This window comes from Rhagoletis zephyria, unplaced genomic scaffold (assembly GCF_001687245.7).
Source record: "Rhagoletis zephyria isolate East Lansing unplaced genomic scaffold, Rhagoletis_zephyria_1.1 Rzeph_scaffold_00859, whole genome shotgun sequence".
In the NCBI taxonomy this organism is placed as follows: Eukaryota; Metazoa; Arthropoda; class Insecta; order Diptera; family Tephritidae; genus Rhagoletis; species Rhagoletis zephyria.
Window position 1 is genome coordinate 115,372 of NW_016157943.1, and position 25,498 is coordinate 140,869.

The 25,498-nt window shown below is 36.4% G+C and overlaps 1 protein-coding gene across 1 annotated transcript; it reads left to right on the forward strand.

Annotated features, from left to right (window-relative positions):
* Positions 1 to 1,591: 1,591 nt before the first annotated feature.
* Positions 1,592 to 5,277, forward strand: LOC108361825 (uncharacterized). The gene is made up of 2 exons (XM_017614590.1): positions 1,592 to 2,691; positions 5,082 to 5,277. Exons 1-2 carry the CDS (start codon positions 1,592 to 1,594, stop codon positions 5,275 to 5,277), a joined length of 1,296 nt encoding a protein of 431 aa, XP_017470079.1.
* The last annotated feature ends 20,221 nt before the right edge of the window (positions 5,278 to 25,498 follow it).

The window sequence follows — 25,498 nt, forward strand, 5'->3', positions numbered from 1 at the left end:
CGGCGATTCCCAGTCGATCATCGTGACCGGTAATCCTTCTCGCTTGCCTTTGCTGACGTTGCCTAAATTTGGTGGTGCCTACACTGAGTGGATGAACTTTCTTTCGATGTTCATCTCTGTCATCGATAAGGATAGCGACCTAACGCAAACCGATAAACTGCAGCATCTACGTTCTACTTCTTAAAAAACGATTTGATAACAAAAGACTTATCTTTCAGGCACACATCAGGGAGGTCTTTGGGTTGGAAAGGGTAGGTACATCCGTTAGCAAGCTACGAGTGTTGACGGACAAAGTCACTTCTCATATGCGCGCGTTGTAATCACTTCCGTCCAAGGAACACATCGCAGACTGTATCATTATACGATTGTTAACTCAGAAGCTGGACAAGGCAACCCAAGCTTAATTTGAGAAGAATCCTTCGAGCAACGAGCTGCCGTCGTGGGACCAATTAGCTGACTTTTTAGAGAAGTGCTGTCGAACACTCGAAAATGTAGAGCATGCCACGGTAGAGCAAGGATTTCAGGTTGGAAAAAATGGAAAAAACGTGAGTACCAATCAAAATAAATCATTTCTTGCTTCGAAAGACTCTGTGTGTGGTTGCGCATTTTGTGGATCGGCTGATCATCTCATTTTCCAGTGCCAACGGTTCGCAAATTTATCGCCAAACCTTCGTCAGAAAGAGGCCAAGAAACTTTCTCTTTGCCTTAATTGTCTAAAGGCGGGCTTCAGATTTTTCTACACGTATTAGAGCCGTTGTTGCCCAAACCATCATTGAAAATCACCCTAGTTTTTCAGTGGTCACGGCGGAACATTCCTTCAAACATTCAACTAGCTGACCCAAATTTCAACTTACCACAGCGCATTGATATGCTCATCGGAGCAGGATTGTTTTTTGAACTACTTTGTGTGGGGCAGATTCAGTTGGCACGCGGGCTGCCAATACTTCAAAAAACCCTTCTGGGCTGGGTGATATCCGGCGGTGGTCAACAGTCGTCAAATCTTTCGTCATTTATAGTTAACAAAAGGTCTTCCAGCTGCGAAGATTTGAGCGCTAGACTAGACGATTTAGTACGTCGTTTTTGGGAAGTTGAGCATGTTCTCGAACCGATCGTTAGGGCAACTAAAGAAGAGCTTGACTGTGAGGCGCACTTCAAAAATTATATTTCGCATTTGATCTCTGGTGAGTACTCAGTTCGACTGCCACTGAAGCTCCCTCCTGAGGCATTAGGCGATTCATACCTGCAAGCTAAGTGCCGTCTCGAAGGTCTGGAGCAGAAACTAGCCCGAAATCCTGACATGAAAGCCAACTATTCAGATTTAATTCAGGAGTATCTTGACCTCAATCACATGTCGCTAGTCCCCAGCGCATCCGTTCAAGAGTGTAAATATTTCTTACCTCATGATTGCGTCATGAAAGATGATAGCTCCAAAACAAAGCTCAGAGTCGTATTTGATGGTTCTGCTTCCACAAACTCGGGGTTGTCTTTGAACGACGTACTCATGGCGGGCTCAACGATTCAGCCCAAACTCTTCGATATTCTCCTTCGATTTCGCTCATTCCCCGTTGCACTCACCGGAGACGTATGCAAAATGTATCGGTGCGTTCGAGTTGCTGCACCCGATAACATGCAATGCATATTGTGGCCTAACTCGCCAGAAGATGAATTCAGCGTCTATAAGCCGGATACAGTTACGTATGGAACCAAGCCAGCAGCGTTTCTGGCCATACGGGCAATGCATCAGCTCGCCTCGGATGAGTCCTCATTTTACCCCTTAGGCGCACAAATCGTTATGCGCGACTTCTACGTAGATAATCTGATATCCGGTGGAAACACAGTAGAAGAAGTACTCGAAATCAAGCATCAATCGACCAGCCTCCTCGCTCGCGGCAATTTCCGCTTACAGAAGTGGTGCTCCAATAACCAGGAGGTTCTGAGTGATATCCCTGATGCTTATAGAGAAAGTTTCCTGAAATTTGATGACGGTAGCAACATCACCAAAGCATTGGGTCTTGTATGGGATCCACTCAAGGATAGTTTCTTGTTTGCTTTCACTTCCCGAATTGCACCTGGCAGGAATTCCAAACGTTCTGCATTGTCTACCATAGCTCGTTGCTATGATCCACTTGGACTTATTGGTCCGACTCTAACAAAGGCGAACATTATTCGGCAGCGTATGCGGAGGGATAAACTTGAGTGGGACGAGAGCCTACCGCAATCGCTTGATACAGCTTGGTCTGCGTTCTGCAAGGACTTCGTCGACGTGCATCACTTATCATTCCCGCGTTACATCGGAGCCACACAGGAAGTCCACGCATTTTGCGATGCCAGCCTCGAGGCATGCGGCGCTTGTATTTATGCTCGCTTAATCAAAGATGGCCACATTCAAGTTCATTTATTGTGTTCAAAGGCTCGACTCGCCCCGCTGAAGACGCTTACTGTGCCAAAGCTAGAGCTCTGCGCTGCTGATTTACTAGCGCATTTATTAGCCGAAATCGCAAAGATGAAGGCATTTGATTGCTCGTTTTACTGCTGGTCGGACTCGACTGTGTCATGGCTAATGGAAATATCCTCTAAATTCAACGTGTTTATACGTTCCTACAGCCGTGAACCCAGCGGATATTTTGTCTATTTGCGCCAGCTGAGCTGTCACGTTCAACGCTTTGGACCCACGGTCCACCATTCTTGCAGGTAACAGAGGCCAGTTAACACCGTGTCCCATACCACACTTCCTGATATTCGGCTCTGGTGACTTTAAACGATAGAATCGATATCTCACTCTTTTTTAAATACATAAGCTCTTTGAGCGCGATGCAACGCATTTTTTGTTACGTGCATAAATTTTTAAACATACGCAGATCGAAAGGAATGCCGCATCTCACCTGTGAAAACGTTCATCAAGGAACTCAACTTTTAATTCGCCTCGTTCAAAGAGCGCAGCTTTGGCCAGAGTACGGTGGGCTGAAGAACAACAAAAGTGTCCACCCTTCAAGCAGCGTTCGTTGTCACCATTCTTGGATGACCCGGGAGCTATTAGAGTTGGTGGCCGACTAAGGCATTTATCGCTCGGCTTCGTAGCACGACATCCAGGCATTCTTCCGAAGGATCATCCTTTAACGTTCGCCATAATTACTTATTTTCATCGCAAGTGTCAGCACGCAGGCCCCCAGTCCCTTCTAGCTTCAATCCACATGCAGTACTGGCCCATATGGGGAAGAAAGACTTTGGCACGCGCCCTACGAAAATGCATCATATGCTGCAGATCAAAGCCACGACTTTTCGGGCACATCATGGCGGATTTGCGAAAAGAACGCATTCAAGCCTCGCGTGCCTTTATCATCTCTGCAGTGGACTATTGCGGGCCATTCTATTATAAGCCGCAGTAAATCGCCCCAGAAATGCTACATCAGCGTATTCATTTGTTTTGCAACAAAGCCGTTTGGATGGAACTCGTTAAGGAACCTTCAACTGGTGTTTTCCTGATTGCTCTAAAACGATTTGTCGCTACGCGTGGTACACCAAGCTGCATCTGGTCTAACAACGCAACCAATTTTGTAGGAGCCTGTTTCTCAGTGAAAGGCATCGTAGTGATGTTCACGCGCACTGCCTTAACAATGGTTTCGTTTGGCGACTCATACCGCCTCGTTCGCCGCGCTTCGGTGGCCTTTGGGAGCCCGCAGTAAAAATGGCAAAGCAGCATTTGTATCGCACTGTTGGAACTGCAATTCTTGGTTTCGACGAATTGCGCACCTTGGTATGCGAAATCTCTGCCATAATTAATTCTCGCCCACTTGCGTCAATTTCAGAGAATCCCGACGATATTGACGTATTGACGCCAGGTCATTTCCTCATCGGTGGCCCCCTTACAACACTTCCAGAACCGGACCTTACGCCACTAAATTACAATCGGCTCGATCGATGGCAGCGCGTTACCTATCTGCAACAAATCTTCTGGAGGAGGTGGAGTGAAGAATACTTGACTATTCTCCAGCAGCGCACCAAGTGGCGCACTCCCCAGCCCCATATCCAAATTAACGACGTTGTATGCATCAAGGATGAAAATTCTGCGCCTCTAAAGTGGCCACTGAAGTCATCACTGGTATAGATGGTGTTGCTCGAGTTGCGGTCCTGCGTACCCCCACTGGCATTACGCGTCGAGCAGTGAATAAGCTGTGCGTCCTTCCTGTTAAGGATTCTGTTGAAAGCCATGACCTTTCAATGGAGTGGAGGATGTTCGGAGCAGCAGCTGGAACCTAACTAGAAGAAAATCATTTTACATCATATTAATTGTTGTACAACTAAAGTCACGGCCACGTACCATTTGATTAGTAAAAACATTGTCCTGAAATAAATTACAACTAAACAAAAACCACAGTGCGTTCAATGATTTTGGACATTTATAGCTGCAAAAAAGGCTTTGTAGCTCATTAGTTTATGTGTCGCGCTTTGTCGCCTTACATTTAAAATGTGGTAATAGTTTGAACCTTTGCCTATCTGAATGGAAAATAAAATCTTTTGACACACTGCTGCATTTAGCATGTTAACAACCCCTCAAGAAGTGGCAAGCCCGTACACCGGAAGAGAAAATGATTGTTAAAGAAACAAAAGAGAAATTACAGAAATCTTTCAGAGAAGAAATGGGTCTACTTGTTGATGTTCCTAAAGCTGGCTTTGGAAATAGCAATGATGGGAATACGTCCAGGAGATTTTTCCAAAATGCAGAATGCTCTTCATCAACTTGGAATTAATCAATAAGTTTAAAGTGATTCTTGAGGTAATCTCAAGTGCTCATGGCCACCATCACCAAAAATTTGATGATTATGCCCAAGACACTACCAAGCTGTATGTGGAACCGTACGGCTGGCATTCAATGTCGCCTACAGTCCACAAAATTCTGATGGACGGAGCGCAAGTGATGGCAGAAGCAATTCTGGCAATTGGACAATTGTCCGAGGAAGCCGCTGAGGGTCGAAATAAGCATATTCGCAAATATCGGGTAGACTTTGCAAGAAAATTTGCGAGGACTCAGTGCTACAGAGACATTTTAAATAGATTACTTTTAACATCCGATCCTCTCACAGCTCGAGTCGGCCAAAGAATAAAAAGAAAATCTTGCCATTTTCCGCCGAGGAAAAAATCATTTTGATTGCTGTAAGACCGAACTTAAATATGTCGGACGACAATACTGTTGAAGATATTGATGATGATGAAGAGGATTCGGATGTTGACAGCGAAACGGGTGGCGACAGCGAATCGGATGGCACTGACTCCGAATAAAATCAAATTTTATAAAATTTTTACTTAAACAATTTTTTTTCTGTTTTTTTAATGTATTTTTATTAATAAATCCAAAATATTGATTAGATATTGTTTTTTATTATATTTTGAGATAATATAGGCCCCTAAATAATTTTGACCGGGTTTTCGGCTCAAATACCCCTTAGTGCAACGTAGAGAAAGCATAGGAAGTGCTAATTCCGTCAGGTCGGAAAACAATTTGTTGCCATCTGCATCCGTATTAGTTTGAACTTCTGCCCAAAATTGCATTGTATTACTTACATATATTTTTCCATTTCACAAAATTAATTCTATTATATTGAATAAATATTTTGTATATGATATCATCACTGTAATTAAAATGTTTGAACATCTTCTATCTCCTCATGTGTTGCACGTAAAACATTGCCCACGGGAAACATAGGGCTGTTCAGGATCTTGTACATATGCTCTTGCATTTGAATATTCGTTGCGTTTGGAAATTCACAACAATTAAATTGCACACGGTTGCTATGGTAGCAAATTCGCAAATGCATCCTGAACAGCCCTATTATCTTTTTTAATCTGGTAATTTTAAATACATATGTATGTACTATATTGTATAAGGGAAAAAGCTGGATTTCCCGCTTCCGTGATTTCTCATTTCCTGCCGCTAAATGGATTCCGAAATAGCCAGATTTGACTGGAAAAGAGCTAAATTGGCAGCCCTGATATGAATGTATGTACATATGTGTAATACAAGTAAATGCCTTTCGGTTGGAACGAGTGTAGGAATGTGCACAAATACATATATGAAGGTTAAGTACAATTTTCAGTATTATGGGGTATCTGCATGTTATTTTTCTATTACTACGTTTATACGCACAGAATAATCGACTTAATTGAAAGCGCATTGACACCGTACATATTTCGCTCTAGTGTTTATACTTACAGCTTTATATCGGCATCAAAGTAACCGTCTTCAAAAGCAAACAAAATAAGCTGTTTTCATTTGACATTTTATAGGTTAACATAATGGAAAGTGATAAAAATCTAGTTTTATTCGGCATTATAAAATCGTGGCAAAGAAAAAGAACGATTATTATTAATCAGCTGTTAAATACTGATGCGATTATTTGGAATTTGAGCGGAACAGCTGATCTCCAATTCGCTTTGAGTGAGAGCGGTGTTTATACACTCTTTCTAACTGTCTGGAGAAATAAACTACCGATTTGAAATGGAGTGTGAGCCAAAACACTTCGCTCTTTCAAAGCGAATTGAAATTCAGTTTATACATATGTTTTGAATCGCGGCGAAATGAATTAAAGCGACTTATGCATGTGTATAAACGTAGTATATAATGATTGCGGTTTTTTATTCAGGGCTATCACAGAATCCATCCTGTCGGAATAAAATTTAAAATCGCTGAATCTTAAAAATAATGCAAAAATGCAGCGTTACTGTCAATAATAAATGTTTATTTTACTAAATGCAGACGTAAAACGCCAATGCCACATATTCATATGTACATTCATACATACGTATTTTAGACACTATTTAATAAATAATTATTTTTAATGAAGCGAGAAAACATTAGTTCAACAACATTTTATTAGGAAAGAAACCTTATTACTTTACATCACAAAAATTTGTTTATATAACAATTTTAATTGAGCTTGAGGCCGTTTTTAATGAAAAATTATTGTGGAAAAGCAATAACAATTTGAAAAAATGGTAGAAGTGATAGCTATTTCGGAAATCACCACAACAAGCAGCAACAGTTTATAAGGTTAACGTAGCACAGCGCGTAGGCAACTGGCTTATTCAGCTGGAGTCGTCGGTTCCATTTTTCATAATAAAATAATCGTGGTACCAAGCTCAATAAAAATATTAAAATAAAATGTTAATAAGCCACAATAACATTGCCAAATACATAGTTTAGGAAGAGCCTGCCTGAAACTATACAAAAAAGCAAAATAAGCAAATGGATGTATAGAACTGACAACAACAAACACGCTGTCAAGTTTAAATAGCGGAAAATCAGCTTCACTTGATAGCAGTAGATTACGCGGTTCGATCCCTGCTGAAGTCTAGAAAAAAGAAGTCTGATTAGGAGATGTGGTGATTTAGCACAAAGTGCCAAAATGGCACTTTTGAAAAATAGTAATATTTCAATACATTTTTGTGAACTCCATTGGGTGTACTTCCATTTCGCAACTAAAATTTTTTAATTTCTGTAGTGTATACAACTGGTTATCTTACTTTGGCACTGGACTTTTAATTTAGGAATGTGTTTCTAATTTTAATGCGAAATGGGAAGAATTAAAAAGAATGGCACCTTTTTTGGCACTTCTATTTTTCCATTTGGCACATTTAGGAACTTTTTTATCTTCAATATGGCACTTCATAGCAAAGTACAGCAGCCCTGCATCAGATTCAGCCAAGCAAAGAGCACCATCTTACTCTTCCGCAGTGATCAATGCGGACAACAACGTAGCTGCCGCTACTAATACTTCGGTCGGTGTTATGCAGACAAACTTTTGTTTGGCAAATTAAATGGCAGTTGCGTGGACTGCTCAGAGGGGGTTATGTCGAGTTTGGCACAGGGAGGCACGCTGATTGTGATTTTCATGGCTATTGCCAACACGAAATAAAACTTGCAGATGTACATGCCGTGCACAAATTAATAGGTTTTTTTTTTTTAGGCAATTAACTGTGTCCTAAGCTTTGAAACTCCTACAGCATAAATTCAGTTCTCTGTCATTCAGTATCACTGCAATTTTTGTGTATAACAATGATAACCTACAATTTTTTGCATAGCAACACTAATTTTACATAACACTCTCTGAGTTTGCTGCAACAACAATTGCACGCAGTTTGCCAAACAAAATTTCTGCATAACGCCGACCTTCGACGGCAACAAACAAAGAAGAAGAATGTAAAGCAAACAACGCTAGTGTTTCGACTGGGTTAGATTGCTACATATTAACTAGNCAAACACGCTGTCAAGTTTAAATAGCGGAAAATCAGCTTCACTTGATAGCAGTAGATTACGCGGTTCGATCCCTGCTGAAGTCTAGAAAAAAGAAGTCTGATTAGGAGATGTGGTGATTTAGCACAAAGTGCCAAAATGGCACTTTTGAAAAATAGTAATATTTCAATACATTTTTGTGAACTCCATTGGGTGTACTTCCATTTCGCAACTAAAATTTTTTAATTTCTGTAGTGTATACAACTGGTTATCTTACTTTGGCACTGGACTTTTAATTTAGGAATGTGTTTCTAATTTTAATGCGAAATGGGAAGAATTAAAAAGAATGGCACCTTTTTTGGCACTTCTATTTTTCCATTTGGCACATTTAGGAACTTTTTTATCTTCAATATGGCACTTCATAGCAAAGTACAGCAGCCCTGCATCAGATTCAGCCAAGCAAAGAGCACCATCTTACTCTTCCGCAGTGATCAATGCGGACAACAACGTAGCTGCCGCTACTAATACTTCGGTCGGTGTTATGCAGACAAACTTTTGTTTGGCAAATTAAATGGCAGTTGCGTGGACTGCTCAGAGGGGGTTATGTCGAGTTTGGCACAGGGAGGCACGCTGATTGTGATTTTCATGGCTATTGCCAACACGAAATAAAACTTGCAGATGTACATGCCGTGCACAAATTAATAGGTTTTTTTTTTTTAGGCAATTAACTGTGTCCTAAGCTTTGAAACTCCTACAGCATAAATTCAGTTCTCTGTCATTCAGTATCACTGCAATTTTTGTGTATAACAATGATAACCTACAATTTTTTGCATAGCAACACTAATTTTACATAACACTCTCTGAGTTTGCTGCAACAACAATTGCACGCAGTTTGCCAAACAAAATTTCTGCATAACGCCGACCTTCGACGGCAACAAACAAAGAAGAAGAATGTAAAGCAAACAACGCTAGTGTTTCGACTGGGTTAGATTGCTACATATTAACTAGTAATTTTTAGCAAAAAAAAAACCGACTTCAACTTACATATAAAAAAAAAATATATATATATATCTCATGATCCGCATACGAGATTAGTATGGGACCACCTCTGAGACACTACCTTTCCGATGCAAAAAGAATTATCGAAATCGGTTGACGCGGTCCAAAGTTATGCGGTAACATACATTAAAAAAAAAAAAAAAAAAATATTCCGACGAACTGATAACCTCCTCCTTTTTTGGAAGTCGGTTAATAAAGCGAAAGCGCTCACCCGAAAAAATAGAAAATAAAGTCCAAAAAATAAAATTTTTAAAGTAGTAACTTCAGGTACATCTACATCGGCGGAGAATAATCGTTTTAGTATTCTCGCTGATATGAATAATTACTCTTACCAACAGGTAGTTAAAAAGGACAAGCCTCCACTTATTTATCTACGAGAAACACAGTATATAGAGTAATAAACCTTTTTGATTACTCCTCGGGGGTAAAATCTGATCAGGGTTGATAATGAGAAGGACCTTGAATTTTGCTGATTCAGAGTTGCATACAAAGTTACTGTGGTATGAAAGGGAGCAACAACCGTACCATGGCAAAGTGGCAGAGGTAATTTGGTAAACAACACTTTTCTTATAATTTTAAAGCAGTAGTGGGCATTTCATATAACGCGTACACAGGGCTGCCAACTATGAGGTGCGATATTGATGATAAAAAAGTGCCAAAGTGTGTCAAATAGAGAAATAAAAGTGCCAAAAAAGATGCTATTCTTGTTAATTCTTCCCATTTAGCAATTAAATTAGAAACACATTTCTAACACAAAAGTTCAATGCCTAAGTAAGAAAAATCAGTTGTATGCACTATAAAAATTAGAAAATTTTAGTTGATAAAAAGAAGTACACGCAAAGGAGTTCACAAAAATATATTGAAATATTAGTATTTTTTAAAAGTGTCATTTTGGAACTTTGTGCCAAATTTAAAAATTGAGTGCCATTTGGAGTAAATTAGAGCCACAAATGGCACGGTTTGAGCCAATTTGCAGCCCTGCGCTCAACTGTACGCTTTTCACACGTATATGCTCACACATATTGCCGAACAAAAAAACGAAATTCAACCAATTAATCAGTTTCGCACAGTGGTGCCAGTTTGCGGGATTTTGCCCTATTTTCGGGATTTTATGACTAAAAAGGGCGAGAGGGATTTTCTGTCCAAAAACGGGATTTTTTGCATACCAAGCTAGAAAATTCAGTAATTGATAAATAATAAAAAGCTGCTCTCTGTGGTAAATTAAGGTCTGATTATGCATACTTCGCATAACCATTTTTACCAGTGCAATAAAAATCGAACTTAGGGAAATGTGAAGCAAAATTTAAACTCAACAGATCGCTATGTTTTCAAAAGTTCTGCTAATTTATGGGTAATGTATATACGAAATTACAGTTTAAAAATTATGCGAAGTTGTGCGAAGTTATGCGAAGTATGCATAATCAGTAGGGACACGATAACGAACCGAAAGTATCGATATGGTACTCATTTAAAGTATCGCCTTAAAAATATCGGGTACCCATTAATATCGGAATAAAAATACTCGATATTCCAAATATCGATACCAAAAACCAAAAAATGTATCTGAATATAGGTCTCGCATATAGGCCACTGGAGTGTAGTGGTTAGAAGTGCGCAAACCTTGAAAATGAAAAACAGTTTCCCATAAAATACAATCGCCGGTCAGAGTCGACATAAAATTGTAGGCACCCCCTTTGTGCTACAACATTAAGGCCCACGCGGCCAAACACTAAGATATTGTGTAAGCGCCGGACTCAATTATTATTACAACACGTAGAGATTGAGGTGTTGACTTGTTGAGTTCAAATCCCACCACACGCAATCCTAACCATAGTAAAAATTTCTGCACTTTAAAGCCCAATTTATATCGGGAAGAATTGCTACATGCCAACCTTATATGCGTGCCTAAAAAGCTAACTCAAATTCCAAGATTTGTCTTGCGTGACATTTCGATTTGACGTTTATGCTCAATTGGCATTTTGGCGCGACTATGAAAATCAAATTTTTCTCAGCAAACTTCTGTAAATTTGACAGTAATGCAACTCTGAGAAATCATGCACGCAAATTGATTTGGGCTTATCAAATGAGAAAAACTTGCGTGCGTGCGTAGAAAACTCTCGCCGGTAATATTAGGTTGAGCTGTTAATAACATTATCCTTCACTGAGAAAAAACGCGTTGTAAGAATAAACATCTTTTATTTGATTACCGTTTAAAATTGTTCGTATTTAAATCAAGTGAAAAATCTTAACAAAATGGATTTTTCCATTATACATACACTATAATGGAAATATTCAATTCCCGTATTAACATGAAGCATTTTTCGCTACACGGATGGCGTTTTGCACGTCTCGGATGCTTTTTCATATGTAATTAAGAAAGTATATTTATACAAAGCATGCACAGCGCACGATGTAGGGAGACAGAGGTGGCGCAATCAGCAGTACCGCTACTTTGTTCTTGGCGAATTTGACTGAATCAGCTGTTCGTGTGACGCCATTTTAGCAAACTGTTTGTATGTATGCAGAGATGTTTATATGTATGTAAATATGGCGATCTCCATGGTTTGCCAGTTAACACTCTTTCTCTCCTTCATCTCCAATTATTCTTTCCTTTATCTACACTATTCGTTGCTATCTTAACATCATCACCCGCAGGAATGCGCAATCTTGTATTCTATCATTCTTATGCACAGCGGTGACAACACATACACACATACATGGTATGACATAATGCACTAATCGCGCGCTGTGATGTTGATTCAAACTCAACATTTGAAAACACCTTTACATGTATGGTTGTAGCTGAGTGTGCAAAGACGCTTGATACAATTGGTTGCGGCCAAGAGGGTCCGGGTTCAATTACCATCAGACGGAACACAAAATAAATATATTTTTTCTTCTTCTTAATTACGAAAAAGCATCTGTGCACTTCACAGCCACATATTTTATAACGTATATACTCAAATTTAAAACGAGTTGGGTTGGTGCTCTTTCATATGCGTATTTTTTTCAATGTGTTGGAATGTGAGTTTATGACATTCGATACGATACTAGGGTTCTGGTACTCGATTACAAAAAAATATCGTTTTAAAACTATTGAGTAGAGAATATTGGTATCGAATGCTAAAAGTATCGATATGGTATCGTATCGTATCGAAATTCGTGTCCCTAATAATCAGACCCTTAGCGCCGTTCATATGAAGGGTTTATATAAGCGGAATTTCATTCACTTTAAATTAATTGTAATAGCAAGTGTATGAGTTATACCGAAAGTATTTGGGAAAAATAAAGTGATATAAGTTAGAAAAACGTGTGGGGAACTCGAAAAGTTGTGTATTTGGAAAACATTGAAACAATTTTCAATCATTGTTTTTTTAAATCTTTTGGGTGTATAGATTCTGAAAATATTTTGAGTGATTGTATTCTTTGATAATGCAAATAGTAAAATTTGCGATTGGAAATCTTTGCACGCTTTGGGCGAGCGCTTAATGTTCATATCAAGGGTTAAAATTTTCAGGGAAATTTTTTTAGGTGTTTTTTTACAAAATTTCGGGGTAGGATTAAAAAAACAATAGTTGCAAAAGAAGCACCCTAATGTATATACATACTTGTATTTTTCATCAGAAACCATTTTATGTAGAATATATACATACAGCGCTGGATTTCTCTTATATCTTTTGTATAAAACGGGATTTAGGTTGTATTTAGACGGGATTTTTTTAACTCAGTTACTGGCAACACTGGTTTCGCATAAGCTGTTGCCGAGCCATGTTGCGTTGTCTGCACGCTTTATATCGCGCAGTTTTTGTCGAAAATTAGGAGTTGTGCTTGCGTTTTTCTTGAATCCCAGAATCATGCATGCGTTTCAACTGAACTAGTCGACTGAATGGCCAAATCGCCCGCTCTCGGCAAAATACACTAATATGGTAGACAGACGGAGAAAATTAATTTGAATTAAAAAGCATAAATGCAAATTTAAATTTTACCCTTACAGACGGCAGTAATGCGAATAAACCAGCCGCAAGGTCGTGGGTTCGAGTCCCACGGCCAGTATTCTTTTTTTATTTCTTTTTCATTCTTTTTTTATAAGTTCTATATTCTTTTTACGTTGCTTTCATTTCGTTGTTGTTGAATTTTTAACAAAATTTTGTCTCTAAAAATTAGAATTAACTAATAGTAAAATAAGAAATGTGATATAAAATAAAGCAAATGAAAATAAAATAAAGTAAAATTAAATATATAAATAAAATAAAATAAAAAAATATAAAATAAATAATAAAAACAAAAAAATTTTCGCAATCGCTGCAACCGAGTATCGAACCTGGCAGCTACAGGCTTGTAGCTTGCAACTCTCACCACGCGGCTATCGCGTACGTGAAACTCGACTGCTTCGTTTGCTTACTTGTACAAAGGCAACAACTGGCCATTTTTACCAGTGTTGTCATCGAAAATTCCCCGGATCCGAGTTAATTCCCAAAAATGTCGTCCATTTGTTCGGCTGCTTATGCTCATTTTAAAGAGGAGAATGCATGAGTTAAAGCAAATTAAGGCTGGTTATGCAAATAATCGAGCCCGTTTGTCTACCGTATAACACCCCTGCAGTAAATCGCTCTAGTTCAGAACTAGCGCAGAACTAGCTCTTTAAGAGGCGGTACTGGTTCTCGATCTATCCCAACGCAATGCTTTCAACTGTCTCTTTTTACATGGCGATGTCCTACGAAGTGGAAATTGCCACCACTGCAGAACTTTCGAACTAGGTCTGAACTGGTTCTATTTTCGACAGTTCTGGGTCAATAAGTTTTTTATGAGAAAAAATTTTAAAATTAGATTAATGCATATTTTTTCTTTTCTGAACTGTTCCCATTTTGGAAAGATCTGCTACAATAAGTTTTTATGAAAAAAATTGTGATTATTCGATTATTTGATATTTTTTAATTTATTCTGTTCTTTTACAGATTGCATTTTATTTAATTTAATTAAAATTGGATCATTTTCTCTTCAATTTTTTAGCGGCACTCAACAATTTAAATTTATTAAATCTGAAAATCACAACTGCCTCCACCGCTATTTGAACTCGCGACCAACAATGTTAGAGTCGGACGTCTTCCCGCTGAGCTATTGTAGTATTGTACGAGAAGTGAGAATTTGTGCATTTTCTTCTCAACAGAGCGCAACTAGTACACCAAAAGTTTCAACTGTCCCTTTCTGCAACCGTTTTGCACTAGTTCAGAGATAGTTCTGAAATGTATAGGGCGGAACTAGCGCTTTAACAGACTGTGTCTATATTTTACTGTGGGACATGCTCAAAATGTGATTGTGTTAGTGTGCCCATCACTGTTTTAAAGTCAGTGTTGTCCAAAAAAAAAAAAAAAATTCTCAAAAGCAAATGAAAAATCCTCAAAATCCGAACAAATTACTCAAAATTTTCTTATTGCAGATATGAGTATTTGTACTACATACTACTTACAGGTACTTAGTATAAAAATTAATTAGAATCTCCAATTCAATTGGCATATTGCGGTTCAAACAAAGTATCACCGTGGTTTTCTATGCCTTGGTTTGTATATAATAGATCTGACCCAGTACTTTTCGTGTAAAGTTCTGTAAAAATGTCAAATAGCAAGATTACTCTCTGAAGTGAGAGTACAAAGTGAGTAACAACCAAAAAGGACGGGAAGAAAAAAACATTTTTCCTGTAAAACCGTCAAACAGCCGATCGCTTGACAGTTTTCGGGTAAAATCTTGCAACTTCATTCTCTACACAACTCTCCGAAAATCGCTCTCATTTACAGGATTTTGGAGTACGGGAAAATTTTTCTGTAACTGTAATCGTGTAAAAACCTGTAAGTTCTTGGAGTACTAGATCAGAGCTAATATTGCTGCAACTATATCAGTGCTCAATCTGGTCCCCAAGTCAGTCCTACACATTTTTAAACTACTAAATATACGTTCTACTGAAGCATTAGAAAAGGGCTATATTAGCAATGCAGATAGAATAATTTTTAATTGGGAAACTTATATGAACATGAAGAGTATTTTAATTCAAAAACTTTTCCTATCTGGATCTAATGAAGCATCAATATTAATATCCTTATGATCGAACAATGCGTGTTCTCGCCATTCGTTACCGAGATTTTGCAAGTTCAAAATACATAAGTTGAAAATATAACGATGGAGTGAAAAAAATTATCGATAACATTTTGAATATTTAGCAGTAAATGCAGATGGCTTAAGAGCGGATTGACAGACCAAGCGAAATATCCCTTTCCCTAAACCTATTTATGTTGTGTATGTGAACAAAAATCAAAATTTTTTGATTCTCGGGCCGCCATGTTGACGTTTAACCAAACCGCTAACCTCGTGTATGATAAAATCGCCTCATGCGCAACGGAATTTTTACGAATTAGCACCCAAGCAACAAAGTGGCAACAATGTTTTATAGAGATAATCGCTATTTATTTTCCAATATTCAGAAATCCAGCTTGCAGCCAGAGGCAGTGGCATGTGAAGTGCAAAATAGAAGTTGCTAAAAATTGCGTTGAGTTTTTGCAATTTTTTCCTTGACAGTGTAAAGCAGTTCCTTTCATATCAATATATTTTTCGAAGATATTTTAAGAGATTTCTGCAACCTTGCGGAGTGATGCCAGCTTTTCTTTTTAGTTATAATATTACGAAGTCGCGAACAAATGTGGCACGTTCCAGAAACAGTTAATTGGGATTCGCTGATTTCGACAACTCTCAAGTAAAAGTAAACAACGCTTCAGAAACTTTTGATGCACTTAAATTTACTAATAATTTCACAAAAATTGCCGTTTTTAACATTCCTGCTATTAATTCTTTTTATAAATCATATATTTTGCAATTTAACACAATAAAACCACGTTTCCTGTCAAAAAATTGGAACAAGTGCAGAATACAGCCCGTTAAGGTAGAACAAAACGCAAAAGTGGGCGTGGTCCGCCCTTTTTTCCTGATTTTACTGGTATATTTTTTGGTGCAAACTTATATTTTCGGTGATATAAAGGGGTGGACGGGGAGTTTTCGAAAATTTAAAATGGCTATATTTTAAAAAATTCCTCACAGAATTTGAAAAAATTGGCATCATTGGAAAGGTAAGTGAAATCCTTTTTTTAATATACATATTAATATACTTTATGTGGATAAATTTTGAGATAAATCATTTAATAGAGAAAAATATATATTTTTTTGAAAAAAAAACATTTTTTACTAAATAAAGGCGTAGATAACTACACACAATGCTATATATAACGCTATAGGGATTATAACCCTCAGGCAGTAGAATTCTCCTCTCTGTGTTGCCAAAGAAGGGGGGCTGATCACCTTTTGCAGAGAACTCCTTTCTGCGTAGGCGGCCTTCGGCCGCACTTAGGGATTATAACTCTCAGGCAGTAGAATTCTCCTTTCTGTGTTACCAAAGAAAACGGCGGAAGTATTTTTGCGCAGAACTTCTTTCTGCCGCAGTCGTCCCGCTCACGATCATAAGCATGGTCATTTCTCCCTTCATGAACACCAGTAAAACAAAATTACTCACGGTATTTAAATCTAACTATATAAAGTTATATGTTAAATGAAAGGTATTTTTATGCTCTATTTATCTATTATAGTTTGGTGTATCATTCTTTACACATATTTTTTAGTAAAACTGGTTTTTTTCCTAGAAAAATAAAATATTTTCTATTACATGAGTTTTCTTAAAATTTATGCACATAAGTTATAGAAATATGTGTTATTCTTTACACATATTTTTTAGTAAAACTGTTTTTTCCTAGAAAAATAAAATATTTTTCTATTAAATAAGTTTTCGTAAAATGTATGCACATAAATTATACAAATGTGTATATTAGAATAAAGGGATTTTGTTTACCTTTCTAACGATACCAACTTTTTTAAATTCGGTCGGGAATTTTTCGAAATATAGCCATTTTAAATTTTCGAATATTCCCCCTTCACCCCTCTATAGCACCGAAAATATAAGTTTGCACCAAAAAAATTGTATACCATCAAAATGAAGAAAAAAGGCGGATCACGCACACTTTTTCGTTTTGTTGTAGCTTAACGGGCCGTATTCTGCACTTATGGCGAAAAATTTATTACTGAGAAAATTTACTATTTTACAGTTTATTTTATCCTCTCCTTCGGCTGAGTTTACTTTTACTTGCGAAATTTCATCGTCGCCTAAATGAAATTGCTAAAAATTGCGTTGAGTTTTGGCAAGTTTTTCCTTGACAGTGTAAAGCAGTTCCTTCCATATCAAGATATTTTTCGAACATATTTTAAGACATTTCTGCAACCTTGCGGAGTGATGCCAGCTTTTCTTTTTATCACATCACGAAGTCGCGAGCAAATGTGGCACGTTCCAGAAACAGCTAATTGAGATTTGCCTATTTTGATAATTCTCAAGTAAAAGTAAACAACGCTTCAGAAACTTTAAATGTACTTAAATTTGCTAATATTTTCACAAAAATTGCCGTTTTTTAACATTTTTGCTATTAATTCTTTTTATAAATAATATATTTGGCAATTTAACACAATAAAACCACGTTTCCTGTCGAAAAATTGATTACTGAGAAAATTTACTATTTTTAGGTTTTATTTTATCCTCCCATTCGGCTTTGTTTACTTTTACTTGAGAAATTTCATCGCCGCCGGGAATGCGGAATCTTGTATTATATCATTATTTTTTTAGTGTTGGACAATTTTTGCTCTTAAAATTAAGAAAAGCATGTCGAGCTAAAATAAAAATAATCAGAAACGTGAATATGTGGTAGATTTTGGACCCTGAGTGGTAGATGTGGTAGAAGTCCGATCACTGGTAATGTACCATTGAATGAGTTGGCTGAACTTATGACCACCATAACCAACGCAGTCTCCAAGCAAATGCGTGTCCTGAATTTATACGGTAGCAATTCATATCAATTGTTATTTTATTTGTGTATGATTCATATTTGTAACATAAGTTGCGTTCCAGCAGCAGTACGAATAGCAGGAATTTACAGGATTTTACAGGAAGCTGTTTCCGCACAACACCTTACATAAGGTTTGCAGCTGTTCCTGCAAATCCTGTAAAATCCTGCAAATCCTGCTATTCGTACTTCTGCTGGAACGCAACTATTCTATACTTTGATGTTAAGTATTTTTGAGGATTTCCGCTCAAACTTGAGTTTATTAATGAGCTGTCGGGGCGGATGTGCTGGTAGGCATTGGAGTCTCTATAACTAAGCAAACCTTGTTTTTTTTTTTAAATAAAGACTTAAATATATTCGGAAACCTAGAGTTTTCCTTGATGTTTCCTTGATAAATTGACAAAATTTACGTTTTTTAATAAAAAATACGATGTGAGTTTCCATTTATTGAAACACAAGCGTTAGTTATGTACTTAACTATTGATGTTAATCTTAATTAAGCATTGATACTATACTTAACCCACATTTTGTTCATAAACAATTTTATCCTCGAAAAGACCTTTTTCTAATCATGAGGCGAGATTCCCCACAGTAAGTGTTGCTGTGTGCGCAAAACGAAAACGCTGCACACAACCCAAAAGTACTCCTCGGGGACCGATTGGTGAAAAACTGCGAAAAGGTTTATTACTGTAGTATATGTATATTGTGACGAGAACAAAGTTCTAATGCTCACGTAGATACTCTCCTGAAACTAGTAGAGAAAAATAATTTTCACGTAGTTCCAATTAAAACGGGTAATATACACGAAGTGAGAATTCAAGCGCAGACCGAAGATATTTTTCGTTAAATTACCAATGAGTTTGAAAAGTGTAAAGCTGGGATCACACGATTTGTACATTTGGATCAAAATTTGTCAAACTCATAAACAAATCATATGAACGCAAAACTTGTGGCAAATCAAAAACAACCCTGGTGGCCAAATCGTATAAACGCAATGCTGCTACATAAGCCAAATAAAAATTACGCAAACGACCAAATATTTTTTCAAAATATATCGTGAATAACATACTAAAATAGTATGTACGTAAGTAGACAAAGCACAAACATAATGTTCAGAAAAGTGGAAAATTTTTGTAATTTTTCAAAAACGTTAATATATTTTAGAATTCTAAGAATTTTCTTGGTTTACAACACAAGTACTATGAACATAAGAATTTTCGACAATTTGTGATGTTTCACATCTTTACATTTTAGGATGGATTTCAGAATAAATAAAATTCTCAAAATTTTGGAAAATATAAATATTTCTAAAATCTCAATAATTTTGTACATTTCAGAATATCCTCATTTTACCAAAATTTCTATAATCTCCCAGATTTATATTTTATTTATTTATTTAAAATTTTGGTACAACTAAGACAATTCTGTCTTTATATGTACATTAACAACTATCTAACATCTATACTAACATAATTTGCAAAGAAAAGATACAAACTAAAATTTATGAGTTCTTAATGTAAACTTAATACTAATATAGCGAATGTAAATGATTAAAGAGGAAAACGGAGATGGATAATGTAAGAGAATAAGTAGAACAAGAAAGAAAAAGGAAAAAGGTACGCACCAAGATTATTTGTAGTCAGAGGACATATCAAGGCCACTAAAGTATTGAATTATTAACTTTTTGAAGTTGCTTCTATTCAGTCTAGCTTTAACACTTTCTGGAATCGAGTTCCACAGTCTTACAGCGCTAATGAAAAACAGTCGACTGGAAGTAAGCGAATTATATTTAGGGACAACCAAGCTGTTATGTCTCTGTGATTTGGTTAGTTGAAGCTTTTCATACAAATATTGCGGGACTTTCCACTCTAACAATTTATATAAAAAAATGCACTTTCTTGCAGCCAAAAAATTTATAATACTGCAACCAAGAATTTTATCGCGACATGGCGATATATAAGCATATCGTCCAATGTCATACACATACCGTGTTACGTTTTTGTAAGCTACATTAAACTTTCTGACTGACTTTGAATCAAGTTTGCTATAAACTATTTCGGAATATGTGAAATGGGTCAAAATTAACTGCTTAGCAAGTTTGCGTCGTGTTTCCTGAGGCGTAAACGAAGCAGACATTCCTAGCCTACGTAAAGTTACATACACATTACTTACTACTTTATTAACATGATCACAACAGCTTAACTTATTATTTACAATAAAGCCTAAGTTCTTAATTTTCTCAGTGGTCATGAGGGCGGCTGTACCAATCCACGGAGGTGGGATGTTGGTAGGGTCTATTACACTTTTACATGTAGGCATGACAAACGACTTAGCAGCATTTAAACATAAAAGTTTCCTCTGCGCCCAACACAAGATACCGGACAGATCACTATTAACCTTATAACATATATCCTCGACGAGACCTATACGATTCGAAAGGTACAGCTGAATATCATCAGCATACGCATGGACATTTACATATTTGCACACCGAAAATACATGATTTACAAACATACTAAACAATAGAGGACCAAGGATTGATCCCTGAGGGACACCTGCTTTGATAGCTTTGAACTGTGAAGAAACATTCTCAACTTTAACTCGTTGAACTCTGCCCTTAAGATAGCTAGACAAAAGTTTTATCGCACTATTAGAGAATGCAAAGTAGTGCCTGAGTTTCCGACATAACAAAGAGTGGTTGACTGAGTCAAATGCCTTAGAAAAGTCTAAGAGGCATAGAATAGTTAGATCTCCAATATCGTACGGCATTCTAATGTCATCCAAAATTTTAACCATAGCAGTGGCACAGCTATGCTTGGGTCTAAACCCAGACTGTAAAGGAGAAAGCATATTATTTTTTTGAATGTACATGGAGATTTGGTCAGCCGTCAAAAACTCACACGCTTTAGAAAATGCTGGTAAGATACGTATTGGCCTGTATTCACAAGCATCTGGAAAACGAGCACTAGAGAAGCAATGATTTATTATATGGGTAAGAGTACTTATAATAAATGGGAGCACGATTTTAACAAATCTTAAATATATTCCATCATCACCAACGGCATTCGACTTAATAGCTATAATTGCCTTTAGTACATCACATTCACTCACGCAGAGAAACGCAAAAGAATCTAAAGTTATACAAGCATCTAAAGGGGTATCCTCAGAGATAGTAGAGTTACTGCAGTTTTCCGAACCAATAAAAAAGTCATTTAACAAATCAAGGTGAATTTTGCACTGCACTTTATTTTTCCCATGTATGTTTAAATGCTTCAAGTTGCTCCACAATTCTTTAGATGGGAGAGAAGGATTCAGTTTTTGTTTACAATACCACATTTTAGCTTGTTTAATGATAACGGTGGCTTCATTTCGCGCGGTCTTGTACGCATGCCACGCAGTATCAGTATTCGACCTTCTCCATTTGGCATGCAACTTGTTGCGTTTCTTTATAGCGAAACTTACTTTTTTATTAAACCAAGGGCAGGATGTATTAATAACGTTTGCAGTACGGACGGGGACATGGCTATCAAAAAGGGTAGTTAAATCTATATATTAATACGCTAACATAAATTTTGTCTCCGTTCGTTTGGCGATTCTACCGAACCGATTTCAAAACCAAGAACACCGTTGGAAAGGCATTTTTCCGTAGATAAGCAGAGTTTTTATGGTTTTACAATTGATTGAAAAGTACGGCCAAAACCGTCGTTTAAACATTTTCGAATTGTGTATACATGTTGCTGCAACATGTTCAATTTGACATGTTTCGCCTATTGTTTCACTACACATTTGAAATTAAGCTTTGAAATAAAGATAAATATGAAGATGAAGAAATGAATGAATGAAGATGAAGTCAAAAAAAGAAGGCAAAAGTGAAGATAAAGACGAAAATGGAGACAATGACAGATACATAAGAAGTAGGGTAACTGAAAGGGTAAGAACATTTCTTGAATTTATGAAGTGAAACTGCTTTAGCGGCAGTTGGTTGGTTGGGAGTTAATTTGCAAATTCAAGGGGAATAATGCACATGGAAATGGTTCTCAGCGGTTTAGCGGATTGAGAATAAAAACAAAAACAAAGATGCCTAGAGGTACAGGCAAAACGAAGATCAAAGTAAATCTAAACAATTTAAGGTAAAGGTGAAGAGGAATATGCAAAAATAAAGATAATCATGAAGAAAAGGATGAGGATGAAGATCGATATAAAACTCGATATCTTTCACGATATAATAATCGATATTGTTATCGATAAAATAATCGATATTGTTATCGATACTGTTATTGATTTAATAACCGCTATTGTAATCGATATAATAATCAATATAATAATCGATATTGTTATCGATACAATAATGGATATTGTTATCGGTATAATAATCGATTAAATAATTGATTTTTTGATCGATTTAGTCATTTATATTGTTAAAGATATATACAATAATCGATACTGATAATTGTTATATTTGTCGATGAATTAATCGATTTTACAATCGTTGTATTTTTCTATATGTTAATGGATATTGTTATCGGTATTTTTACCGACAAAGTTATCAAGAGGGTTATCGATATACTAATTAGAACATGGAACGTGATCACATTACATGACATCACATCACATTTTATCACATGATATGAAGAGACATCATATGATATTACATCGCATAATATGATATCACATCTCACGATATCACGTGACATGATATTATATGATATGACATCACTTTATATGGCATGACATCACATGACTTGACATCACATGATATGACATCATATGACATGACATGGCATTACATGACGTGGCATCACATGATATGACATCATATGGAATGACATCATATGACATGACATCAGAGGATATGAAAAAACATGACATGACATCCTATCACATCACATAAAATCACACGTCACATCTTATCACATCATCGCACCTCATCTCATCTACGTGAATACAAAAAGAAAAGGATAAAAGCAAAGATGTGAAAGATAAAAACAAAGATGAAGACCAAGGTAAAGTTACCGATTTCAAAACCAAAAACACCATTGGAAAGGTAATTTTCTGTAGATGAGGAGAGTTTTTATAGTTTCGAAATTGGTTGAAAATCGTCGTTTAAAAATTTCCATATTTGTGTATGGTTGTTTATGCAACCTGTTCAATTTAAGCTGTTTAGCATTTTGTTTTACTTCGTATTTGAAATTAAACTTTGAAATAGAGATAAATATGAAAATGAAGTCACAAGTGATAACGATGAAGACAAAAAAAGGCAAAAGTGAAGATAAAGATGAAAATTGAGGTATAGGCGAAAATGGGGACAATGAGAAATACATAAGAATTAGGTTAACAGAGTTGAAATTTTCCGATAGGAATCAAAATAAAATCAGCCATAAAGGTTACTGAAATTTATCCAATCATCGAAATTTATAGTTATCGAAATTTATCCATGCTTATTAAGTTATCGCAACGTATCGAATTATTCAAACTGATCAATGTTTACTGAGTTGTCGAAATTTATAGACACAGAAACTTAGTTGTCCAAATTTACGGATAGTTATCGAGCTATAAAAACGTGTGGGATTAACGAAATTTGTCAAGTTAAAGAAATGTATCTTTTTATCGATATTGTCGTAATGGAGTTCTTTCAACTTACAGAGTTATCGATAATTATTGATCTACTGAAATTGGTTGGTTAAACGAAGCGAAGTTTATGGAATTTTCAAGATATATCGATTTATCGAAATTACCGAATTTAATCGTCTTAACAGAGTGTAACGAGTTATCAAAATGTTTATATAGTTTTCGAAAAATGTGGAGATGTCAAAAGTAAAAATTTATAAAGGTATTCAAAGTTTTTACATTTTTGAGTTATCGAGCCATCGAATTTCACAGTTATCGAAATTAGTCGAGTTAACGAATTTTGTTGAGTTATCGAATTGTAGTGTTCTTGAAATTCATCGAACTATCGATATGTATCAAATCATTGAAAATTATCGATAAACTTGAATGTATCGGGTCAATTCCAAGTCCTGCCGAAGTTCTCCAAAGACCTTCTCAGATAAAAAAAAAATTTAGTTACGTTCGTGTAAGTTAGAAAACCTCTCCAAGGCTTCTAAAACTAGAAAAACTGTCGAATTTCGACAGTAACTGGCACTCTAGTTATTATTAATGCATTCGAGCTTCTTGTCTACCGTTTCATAATACCAAAATTCATTCCAATGAATAGAAGAACAATCAGAGAACAATGCACTATTATCTAACGAACGAAAATCACGGTACGAGAAAGCGACACAAATTGCAGAACGTTCAAACACTACATCAACAGTACAGAAAATTAAATCGTGGTCAGATATAAAAAATAGTTGGTCAGATTTAAGAATATAGCTCAGGTCAGAGATAATAAAATAATCTAAAAGGCTAGGCCTAGAGTTGTTTGCATATCTAGTAGGCGCTAATTCATTAACAACGAAAGGCCCAGCTGCTGAGATTTGATCACGCAGTTTGATACTACTAGTCATTGACAAGTAAATTAACATTAAAATCACCACATATAACATAACATTCATAATCTATTAAAAATACAGACAATTCAGCGAAGAAACAATCTAACATGAAACATTTGTGTGGGTTATACACACAAGAAATCAAAACTTTGGTTATACCGTCGGAAACCTCTGAAATTATAAATTCTGTATCAGAACCTGCAGACTTTGCAAGAAGCTTGATTTTAAGAGATTTCTTGCAGTATGTGGCCACACCGCCCCCTTTGTTGTGCTTACGATCGTTCCGAATCACATTATAATTGTTGATGCAGCAATGAAGATCAGAAATAAGATCACTAAACCATGTCTCAGAAACAGAGATAATGTCTACTAAAGACTACTCAAATATGTATCTAACATAGTCCATTTTATCAGAACTCAGGCTTCGTGCATTAAAATGAACTATGTTAAGACCAGTCGACTGTTTACACAAAATATCTAACATAAGCTTAAAGTTTCCATCAGCGCCAGATGCTTGTTTAACAGTCATGTTAAATTAATTACTTTGCACTGAACTGAATAAGAATCAGCTATGTAAACACAAAAAAACAAAAGAACAAATATATACATATGTGTGCATTTAACTACAAATCATCAGGGCAGGAAAAGCAAATAGAAGTGAAAGAATTGAAAGTGAAAGGAACAAGAAGGGAGATAAGAGAAACTTGGTAAAACTTAAAACTAACATTACATACAAACAATTTATTGCAGGGCATAACTGATTTGACAAACACATGAAACTGACTGCTTTAAGTTGT